The sequence below is a fragment of the Gregarina niphandrodes genome (assembly GCF_000223845.1).
Source record: "Gregarina niphandrodes unplaced genomic scaffold scaffold00004, whole genome shotgun sequence".
NCBI lineage: Eukaryota > Apicomplexa > Conoidasida > Eugregarinorida > Gregarinidae > Gregarina > Gregarina niphandrodes.
In genome coordinates this window covers 113,478-124,581 of record NW_011645775.1, presented here as the reverse complement: position 1 = coordinate 124,581, position 11,104 = coordinate 113,478, and the positions used below count along the sequence as shown (strand labels likewise).

Here is an 11,104-nt window from a genome sequence, read left to right as displayed (position 1 = left end):
TCCGGCTAGTTATCATGACCTATTTGGATTAATAATTACGCTATTCTGTAAGCCGCCATCTATTACACTGCATCATTGGCTTTTAAGCAATTGTCATGACGTGATTGTTAAGAATGATTCGTTGGAAATGACCGGTACAATACGGTTTTATATATCGTTATTTCTGAACTATTTATTGGACCATTATGACTATGAATGCTTGGTTCTAATTTGTAAGCTATTATGGATCTATAAAATAGATAAGGAAACTAGGTATATCCTTATGGCTTTAATACGGAAGCTGATATCTCCTGAGTCTGTAAACAAGAAATCACATGGGGATAATAGTACTTTGGATAATAGTACTTTGGACAATAGCACTTTAGACAATAGCACTTTAGTAGACAATAGTTCTTCTGGCAAAGATTCATTTGGTGATATAGTGCTGCGAATAGGTAATGGGGAAGCAAGTAAGCTGCCAGGCAAGATGATCAAAAGTTACGAATCATTGTTGCCGATGCTGGCTACCATATTAGAAAGCAAATTTAAGAGTATTCCTATGGACCCATTGCATTGTTTAATGCACATAGATGGGTTGAATTATTCGGATATCTACGCTTTGCTAGAATGTGATCATATTGGTACACCGAGTACTACCAACCGTGGTGGTCGTATGATTAATGAGATTATATCATACATAAGTAAGCATGGTCGCCCGGGATCTCGAAAGATTCAAAGCGTTAAGATAAACAGATTAATTCAATACCTATTGATATTATTGAAGAATGAAAAGTCATGGTACTCTCAGAACTTTGCGTATTCTCGAGAGGTTAACTTTAACATTTATGGTGTCTGTCTTATGGTACTATCCGACTATCTCTTACCTAATCTTCATCTCATTCATGTAGCTACCGGATTCTATGAAATCAAGAAAGCTTTGTGCGAATCGAGCACATCGATGCCAAGCACATCGATGTCGAGCACATCGATGTCAAGCACATCGATGTCAGCTTACAACCAGATTTTGAACATTATAAATTCAAATGAGATCGACGGTTTGAATAATCGTCTATACAAACAGGTTTATCAGGTTGCCAAAGTAGGTCATTGTTACGAGATCTTAAAAGAGTGTACTTTATGTATGGCTAAAGAGCTCGGATGTTACCATATCATTAATGGGTTTGTCAATAGTCTTACACTACTACCTCATATATATCAACATGTATTGACTACTCTACTATTACAATATCTTAAAGAAAACCATAACTCTGATGGTCCTGTTGTAAAAAAAATTAATATGTACTTTACAGAAATACTCCAGACTCGTCTTACAGCAGAAGAAAAATCCTCCTCATTCGTTATCGAAAGTTTAAAGACAATACAATCAATAATTATCGATGCTATTGAAGCATGTAGACATGCCTATGGAACCCATCACCCCTTCTTTGATCTACAGGATATCCATCTATTGATTCATGTTTCTATCGAAAACGGTTACAAGCATAAAGCACAATTACTTTGTGAACAATATTTATCACAACGATTCTACACATCATTCCCTCCAACATATTTCTCCGACTTCAAAAACAGTAATCCCACTCACCACCTAACCTCATTTCCATAACACACGTATATTAGTATATATAACACACGCGTGTATTAATATATATAACACACGCGTGTATTAATATATATAACACACGCGTGTACTACCTCCACATGGTCATAATATCTTTCCGCCATACTTATAGACAAGTCGCCGGAACTCGACATCTACATGCACGATAACGAGGATGTGATTCAAATATATGAAACATGTACCATGCTTTCTAATAGTAACTCTTACGAAGAAATCTGGTTGTCATCACTAGAGAATTATTGCGACTCCGTTTACGATAGACTCAAGGTCGTGAAGGATCCAGCAAACCATAATAGGAAAATGCATGAAGCCGAAACATCAAGACTGACCCAATTGTGCGGAACATTATGTGCTGAGAATATACTCAAGCTGAAAGACTGGAGCGGGATAGTATGTATATGGGATTCCGTTTATACACTACCAAGTCAACTCCTATGCCACCGATACCAAAATTCTGACGGGATCCTTGATGATGAACAAACCAGGATGGACTCGGGAGCAGGATGGACACTGATGGATTGTGATGCAGAAGTCGTCGCCGCGGCTGTCGGGGATGACGGACATCGTCAATGCCATAGATGTGAACTGTGCGTGTGTGATTGTCTTTGCAATTGCCCGTTTGCGAATGATAGACAAGCGTTATCTCAACATCATGTCATCAATACAAAAGAAAATCGATATAAAGTGGGTAAACAATTGAGACTAATTGACGCACTGGGAAGCCTTGGACAGAGTGCGGCGGTTAGCGTCCCTTTGGAGTCAATAAGATTGGACCTACTTAAACAAAAATTCAATTCAAACACATTAGTTAGTCAATGGATATCTGCTCATACCGAGAAAGAGAGCAAGCCATATCTGTTAAAATCGCTGGTGCAGAGCGTTTCAGAAATATTCGATTTAGACATAAGTATTACAAATGAAGATCTTGAAAATTCTGTTAATCACACGCGTGTGCTGAATGGAAATAATTGTATTCTATCAACTGATGACTTTCAGCAGTCCGAGGACTTCAAAAAACTTACTTCTGTATCCCTCGATTTTAGATCGCTAGAGAAAATAGATCACGTTGACCAGAATTATTACGAAATTATAAGCTCAGTGGATAGCTATCCCAGCGACTGTTTCTTCCGTCTCGATTTTGCGCACAAATTGTATTCCATTATACATGAGGAGATGTATGAAAGAACGGTGGATGAGAGGTCTAGAGGTACAGCTGTGGATCATTCGCGGTCTGAAGTGGAGCAGAAATTGGGTGAAAATAGATTTGGCGAAAGAGAACGAGCAGCACTAGAGTTATGGGAATCGCCCCTGAATAGTGTTACCAAGGTGTCCCTATGCGAATTGTTTAATCGCTGTCTGGAGGAATATTTGGTGTGTGCAAGTTTAGATGATACCATCAGTTCGACTTGTATTTTAAGATGGTTGTGTTTGCTGTGTGGGCTAGCAACGCATAGTCCAATTGGGAGTCATAAGAGCCGGCCACGGGTCGTCATTGACGAGCTCTGTATAGTCCGTAAGGAGTTGCTGGGTCGATTGTGCTCGATGAATTATGATTTAATCCAGAAAGTACCGATCCGAGTTTGGTTTAGTGTTCTGCCACAGTTGGTTTGTCGTTGCTCTGTTGACGTTGTGGGACCGACGATATGTGTGCCTTTGATAGCTTCCTTATTGATGCTGGTACCTCATCAAACAACGTGGTATATTGCCCAATTATGGTCTTCCGTGCGCCCGGCGTTCAGAAGGGCTGCTAAAGCAATTCTGGAGTCGGTAGCCGTTATGCAGATGATATTAAAGAAGACGCCAAAAGCAACTATCACCAACAAGGCTGGCAAACTGATTGGAGCGGAGCAGCGGACGGATGATCAAGGACCAGTCTTGAGAACCCCGGTTACAAGGGCCCGAGCACGGGCCGACTTATGTTCGACAGCAATATCTACGACTGCAATGGTAAGTAGTGCGCAAGCAACCAACGCTTTGATGGGGCAAGGAATCAGTGGGTTCTCAAGTGAAGGAGGCCAGTCAGCCGGCGCCGTCTCAGGGCTACCAGTCAGCGGGGTATCATTGGAGCATTACCTCATGACGAGCGTAGGTACGACAGTACGCGTGGGCGATGTGTGGTCAAAAATGACGCAGTTCACTGACCTATTAATTCAAGCGGCCGAGGACATGAAAACCATGCCAGGAGATTGTAGCGTGAAGTTGCAATACCCCAACATATACAACTTCAACTTTAATCGCACCATTCTAGTCCCAAGTCGTCAAAATTTGTGGTTGCTAAACAAAGTCGTTCCGAAAACCTACATTCAATGTTGGCGCCAAAAGTTCATCAACAGAACATGTTCCACGATCGCCAGCATGTATACCAGTCCTAGCAAAGTAATCACCTCGTTTCCTTTGCCACTTGTGCATCAGCTGGGTGCCAATAGTAACGCAGGTTTTGACCATAATTCCGAAATTTGGTTAGATAGTATAAATAACCGTATGACGGTATTTAGATCTAAGCAGAAGCCGAAGAAGATAAGCATGATTGGTAGCGATGGTAACATTTATCAGATTCTACTCAAGTTCGAAAATCGCGGAGATATACGCAAGGATGCACGTGTTCAAGAGCTAGCGCATTTCATTAATGAGAGACTTCCCAACGAAATTACACAGAACGTTACCTTCATCGTTCTTTGTTTGAAGGAACTTAGTGGGCTTATTGAGTGGGTCCCGGGGACACAAACTCTAAAGGATTCAATCGGTTCTTGTACCACGCATACACCACTACCAGGAGTTGGCGCAGCTGGTGGCGCAGAGAAGGTGAGGCTACAATTTCGAGATCGTCCGAAACAAAGTGAGTACCATATTGTTTTGAGGAACTATGTCGAGATTGGATTGATGAAGAATCCTCCTGTTCTGCATCAATGGTATCTGAAAATGTTTGGACACACGGCTTCCATGTGGATTACTGCCCGAATACATTTTATTCACACACTCGCGGTATGGAATTGCTTGGGCTACATACTGGGCTTGGGCGATCGACATACAGAAAATATTTTGCTGTCGAGCATAACCGGCCAAGTTATACATGTGGACTTCGATTGCCTTTTTGACAAAGGCATGACCAAATTGAAAATACCAGAAATCGTACCATTTAGGTTGACTCCAAATCTTGTAACTGTATGCGGATGTTCATTCCACGCCTTACGAAACACTATGGTTCAAATTATGGATGCCATGACCTACACATGCTCCTCCGGACCACATCCTCGAGCACCAGTCGGCCGAGCACCAGTCGGCCGAGCACCAGTCGGCCGAGCAGCAATCGGCCGAGCAGCAATCGGTACAGGCACAGGCCTGCGACAGGGTGCCTGGTCCACGCTGGACACCCCAATGGCAGGATCACGTGGAGATGACAGGCTCTGCATGGATATCCTATCCATATTACAGTCCTTCGTCTCTGACCCTTCCGTTGAATGGGATGGAGAGACGACACTTGAACTACTGAAACAGGTGCAATGGAAACTACAGGGAAAGCTCAATTGCAGTTGTCCGTATACACATCTATGCCAACAAAACCCTAAGAGCGACAAGTACAAAATTGCAATCAAATGTTCCCGACCAGATATACTGCCTGTATGGTCACACAGGAAACTGTCCTCAGACGTTTTCGTGGACCTCCTTATAGCTTCCGCCAGAGATAAACTCAACCTCGCCCTTATGTATTTTGGATGGTCACCCTGGATCTAAACCATCCCGCCCCTAACTCGGTGTTGATCAGCCCCTACCCCTAACTCAGTGTTGATCAGCCCCTACCCCTAACTCGGTGTTGATCAGTGGTGTTGATCAACGCTTTGATGATGTGGTCAGGGATGGTGTGGTCAGGGACATTCTGGTTAGACCCAACCAAGCACGACCCCTCCCTCCCCCGTGGAGCCAGCCCTTACTAGAAACTATCGCCTGAACCAAAAACTTGTTGGAGAAAAAAAGGGTGTTGGTCGGCATCCCCGGCCAGCATCCCCGACCAGCCGGAACGACTAGGGGACTAACTACAGAGCCAGCCACCGTTCCAAATGTTCTTGGTTGTGTCACGTCTTTCCTCAGGTTATAACGTGAAGTTCCATGTAGTTGCAAGACTTCGTCCAATCTTGTAGACGGCGTTTCACGTGACTATTTCTCTTCACTGCTCTAGTCTACAGCCCAGCAGAAACAGATCGATGCCTACAGTTTGAGATGGCCAAGAGGGGCTTTCGATGGAGGTTAGTGGTTGAGCTGAGCAGAGTGTCTGCAAGCCGCGGAGTGTCTGTTAACGGCGTGCTAGGCGGCTGCCGAGTGGCTGCTTAAGAGTCGCGTCGTACTTGAGATGGGAGTCACGTTGCCGAGTTTAGTCGTGTCAAACCCGTTGTCTTTGAGGTATTGAATGAACTGGGTGTCTTCCTCGGTCATGGAGTCTTGAGTAAGTGAAGGTACATAGAAGAGCGCTAAAAAGGCGGTAACAACACACAAGGAAGATGCGATCCAAAAAGGCATCTGATTACCAGATGTAGTGCCTGCGCCCCCTGCGTGTTCGACAATAACAGGGAAGAATTTGGTTCCTAGATACGCACCGATCTTACCCACGGCGGCTGCGACTCCATAATACTGTCCACGAATGGGAGTGGCACATGACTTCGAACAGAATATGCCTATTTGGTCTCCCGGTCCAAATTCTCCCAAGGTCAAGAAAAGACCATAAATTATAACGAAGGCCGCGATTTGTCCGCGAAGTTGGTCGAAGCAAGCGGCCATGACAAAGCCAATGATAGCTTGCAATAAAGCTCCGGTAATGCATGTTAGTCTGGGGCCAATGTAGTCAGCCGCAAAGGCTCCCAGTAAGGAGCCTGGCAGGTAGAAGAAGTTGAGCAAAATATTCCAGCCAAATGTCCTTTTTAAGTCGCCATCCGGAATGAGAAGGTTCAAAATCTCAGTGAAATAAATACCAAAAGCATAGGAAGAGAAATCATAAAGGAACCACATCACCGAAACACATGCCAATCTAGCACCATAGAATCGGATAATGAGCTTGTATGGGAACCTTGTATGCTTCATGTTATATTTGGCAAATCTCGGGCTCTCTTTAAACTTCAATCTCAATACAAATAAGAGGCAAGGGGGAATCGCACCAACACCTAAGGTAATACGCCAAACGGGAGCGAGATTATCTTTGCCATAACAACAAAGTATAATGAAAGGAACAATAGCCGAGATCACGCATCCTAAGTCAATCATTGTATGAGTAAAGAAAATGAACCATCTGTTTCTTCTCCCCTTGCCAAGAATTGAACTTGCTTCCGCACATGCTACCGATCCAGCCGGGTACTCACCACCAATTCCTATCCCCAGGAACATACGGTAAATAGTCAAAGCAGTAAACATAGCACTAGGTGTTGTACCCCAAGCACAAGCACACAAAATAGTAAAGGCAATCAAAATCGCGGTAGACACCATCATACCAACTTCACGAGAATTATTGTCAGCCACGTAACCAAATAGTAACTGACCAATCACCGTACCTGCGAAAGCTATCGAAGACACATTCGATGCAGCCGCAGAGTTTGTATACACACTTCCGTATATCGTACCCAATAATGTGTTCACTGAACCAACTGAGTTGTTCACATACCCATCAGAAAATAAACCTGCTCCAGCCGCCGCAATCGTCCAGTACTTACTCATACCATCGTCGTCCTCCTCCTCATTAACCTCTTTCCCGCTACTATATTCTTCTACCGCCCTTCCAAAACTGTCCAACGACTCGTCGGCCTTCCCACCTCTCCCACGTAATTTATCAAACCGACCCAGATTCATCTCCTCCTTCAATGTATCGAATACTCTCATCTTTACAATAATCAAAAATAATGTTTTCTACACGCAGCGAGTGTCACATTCCAAACGCCCTTTTCGATTGTGTGTCCCATTCGGATTTAATGTTCCGTTCGGAGTGAGACAAAGGTAGAACGACGGAACTGACGAAAACGATGCGAGTAGGGAAAAAACAGGAGGAACACACTTTTAGCTGTTGATCAACCACGGATTCCGCTCGAGAATCGTCTTTCGTCGCTCGCCGTAGTCAATCAGAAGCTCTTCACCTCTAAGCAAAAACCCATGTGAAGCGTGCCATGTGAAGCGTGCCATGTGAAGCGTGCGTGTGTCCTAGTCCAGCTTGTTCCTCAACGGTGGAAGTGTAGAATTTGGTAGTGTAGAATTTTGTGTGCACATACACACACACGCGTGTGCGCACACAGGTGAGGAGCAGTTGTGTTTCTCACATCATAATGTCCCGAGCGGCTCTAAACGCCAAGAAGTATCTATTGTTATCCTTGGTCGGTCGTAGGTTCTTGATTAGAGTGATTTCCAAGTTAGGGTGTTGATGAGAGTGGTTAACCAGTCTTGCCCAGCCGTATTCGACGTTTTCTTCTGTGGCATCGATTCCAATGAGTTGCCCATCGATTGGGCTTTTGTAGCAGAAGATATAGCTTCCCCTTTGTAGTCGTTCCCAGCGATCTTCTCTTTGTTTGATAAGCGCCGAGGTTTTGCAGAACATTCCTTTGTACTCGCAGACGAAATCGCCTTTGTATATAGTGCTTGCAGCAAAGACGCCCCTGCCTTTGTCCCCGTTGGTGGCGATGATAACGGGGGCCGTATAGTCGTTTGAGCAGGCGTCTGAATATGTCTTTTCCCGCCGGTCTCGAGCCATACACTGCTGCACCTGAAATCCATCTTGGTCGAAAACGGAAGAGCTGGCCTTGTTCCTGCGTCTATGATGCATGCCGCTCACTCCGGTTCCATTGTGTCCGCTTTCCAGTGCGAAGTCGGCAGCCGTCTGGCCGAACATGACAATACTTTTAACACCCGCAGTCAGCTCTCCAATTATCTCCTCCATGAATCCAGAGTTGGCTTCGGGAAAGCCTTGGACGCCCACTAGCAGCGACTTGTAGAAGTGGATGTTGGCCTGCAGCAATCTTTCCACCTTCCGGAAACGAGAGGGCGGATGAGACACTACCACTCTGGCGGCGACCATCAAGTCATCACGCCGATCCGGATCCATATGACAAACCTTGTCGACGTCCGCTCCGTGCTTCACATTCTCAATGTTCTCGCACAAAGCAAGGACCCCCACGGCCGACAGCAAGTCGCCTTCCTCATCGAAATCCATCACCACATCGCCCTCGCCGTAAGTCAAAAATGCGCCCACAGCGTCCTCGTTCTCAGCAACCAGAACCGCCTCGCTGCTACCAACATTACTGTCACCAGCCCCAACGCCATTGCCAGCCTTATCTCCACCGCTGTCTCCAGCCACAGTCTTGTCTTCAGCCCCACCATTTTCGCCACCATTCTCGCCAGCGTTCTCGCTGCCGGTAAGAGTGCCTTGACCGGCTGCCGAAAGGCTGTTACTTCCAGCTGCATGAGACACGGCTTGCGTCCCAGGCCGCGAAGCCGCTCTCCGCAAACTGCACTCGGGAATGCTGCAGGGTTTGTGCCGTACAATACTGGGCACGAAGTAGCGGAAGGCTCTTGGCTTTGAGTAGTAGAGCACCGTTCTCCGGATGGTCTTCCTATATATCTCTAGAGTGTAGGACTTCTCGCGGTCCAGGTGCGCCTGCCGTTCCAACTCCAATTCCTGCAGCTGTTTTAGTCGCTCCACATCCACCGCGGGAACCGAAGCAGGCCCGGTCGAGCCGTCTCCGATCGTAAGTGTATCGGTGCTCGGGATTGCCGGGTCGGTTGGTCCAGATTCCAAGGTACTGGGAGGCATTTGCCCATCTGTGCTCGGCGGCTGGCTAGACTCGCCAGTAATCTCCGTGGTTTCGGCGCCGGCGGTGGTCTTGATGGCCCGCGGATCTAGGTAGCCAGGCAGTTGATTGACGGGGATGAGAGACAGCCTGCGGATGCGCCGACTAGTTCGGCCGCTGGTGTGGGCCAGGCCGCCTCTAAATTCCTCCACGCTATGCCGGCCGCGACGTTGGAAGCTACTAACCGTAAATTCAGTTTTGTCATTTTCGAAAGCTTCCAGACAATGTACTAAGCTTTCCAGAAAGCTCATTTGGTAGACCTGAGCCAACAGGTGCAGGTTCCAGAACACGGATGGCGAGTACTGCGCCAAATACTCCTCGTCGGCGCAACGGATACCCAACGCGAAAATGCTGTAGATCGCCTTACCGATGCAACTCCGCGGTGCACGCATAAACCCTTCATCGCACACCCAGTCCTTACCGCTCCGGTAATACACCTCCACCTTGTCCAACGAGGCCTCATCCAGCCGCTTCGCCGCCGCCGCCACGTCATATTCCTCCTCACTCTGCTCCTCCTTCCGCTGCTCCTCCTTCCGCTGCGCCTCCCTTCGCTGCTCCTCCCTCCGCTGCTCCGCCTTCCGCTGCGCCTCCCTCCGCTGCTCCGCTTTCCGCTGCTCCGCTTTCCGCTGCTCCGCTTTCCGCTGCTCCGGCATCTTCTTCGTCAGACGTCGCCGTCGCTCCAACACGCCTTCAGCCACCGCCTCCTGACCCCCGGAATCCACCGGACTCAAAGGCGGAGACATGCGATGCGACCCTGGCGAAAAACCGAATACAGACGCAGCCTTCACCTCCTCCACATCCATTGCCACCAAGTCCTCTGAACCCGGCCTCACAACGGACATAGGGGTCCCCATTCCAGCCGGCAGGGCAGCAACCAGTGCATCTGGCGGCACGATCGGCGGCACCACCATCCATGGCGGCCTGAGCTGAGCATCGCTCTGGGTGTCCTGGGAGGAACCATCACCGAGGTTCAGGCCCTTAGGCTCACCGCACCCTCCTGCTTTAGCTCCCTCCGCTCTATCTTGATTCTTCGCCTTTTCGCCGTTCGCCGCGTCGGGACTTGTTGCAGCGACATTCGCTATAGCGGCATTCCCCGCAGCTTCGGCCGCCCCAGACGCTTCGGGTTGGTCTTCACTGGTCCCCGCCTCGCGCCGTTGGTCTTCTGGTTTCTTTTTCCTGGGCACAGGCGAGAGATCGGTTTTGTGTTCGGCCAGCCGCTTCGTGAGGCTTGAGAGCGACCGAACCCCGGACGGCTTTGGAGCGGTGGGAGGTCGGAAGGCGGCAGTCACGATCGGTCGCCGTTTCGACGGTTGGCTTCCGCTCCCCGCTCCGGGACCAGAGGGACCCTTCAGCAGCGGTCGTCGGGGGACGGCCTTGGGCCCTGCAGTCTTCGCCACGATTACTCTGTGCACTAGGGGCACCGGACTCGACTGCCGCCCAGCCACGGGCGCGGCCATTGTCCCGGGAACGGTCCTGGTCCCAGGGGCAGCCTTCTCTCCGGCGGCGGTCGCCCTTGTTCCAGAAATAGCTTTCGTTCCAGAAACCGCCCTTATTCCGAAATTGGTTTTTGGGGAGTGGTCTAGAGTCTGGTCCTCGGGCGAGAAGTCGGCCCGGGGGGAGTTGAGGTGGGGCCGGATGGGTCTCACTCCGGGAGACCGCGACCGATTGAGTC

At 48.2% G+C, this 11,104-nt stretch overlaps 3 protein-coding genes across 3 annotated transcripts; 1 reads left to right on the top strand and 2 right to left on the bottom strand.

Annotated features, from left to right (window-relative positions):
• Positions 1-127: 127 nt before the first annotated feature.
• On the top strand, positions 128-5,350 carry GNI_027960 (phosphatidylinositol 3- and 4-kinase; the record flags this gene model as incomplete). The annotated part of the gene is made up of 2 exons (XM_011130799.1): positions 128-1,568; positions 1,731-5,350. The coding sequence occupies 2 exons, from the start codon at positions 128-130 to the stop codon at positions 5,348-5,350; spliced, it is 5,061 nt and encodes a 1,686-aa protein (XP_011129101.1).
• Positions 5,351-5,917: 567 nt separating this feature from the next.
• On the bottom strand, positions 5,918-7,477 carry GNI_027950 (MFS phospholipid transporter; the record flags this gene model as incomplete). Its single annotated transcript, XM_011130798.1, has 1 exon — positions 5,918-7,477. The coding sequence occupies one exon, from the start codon at positions 7,475-7,477 to the stop codon at positions 5,918-5,920; it is 1,560 nt and encodes a 519-aa protein (XP_011129100.1).
• A 174-nt stretch (positions 7,478-7,651) lies between these two features.
• On the bottom strand, positions 7,652-10,235 carry GNI_027940 (SET domain protein; the record flags this gene model as incomplete). Its single annotated transcript, XM_011130797.1, has 2 exons — positions 7,652-7,730; positions 7,909-10,235. 2 exons carry the CDS (start codon positions 10,233-10,235, stop codon positions 7,652-7,654), a joined length of 2,406 nt encoding a protein of 801 aa, XP_011129099.1.
• Between the last annotated feature and the right edge of the window lie 869 nt (positions 10,236-11,104).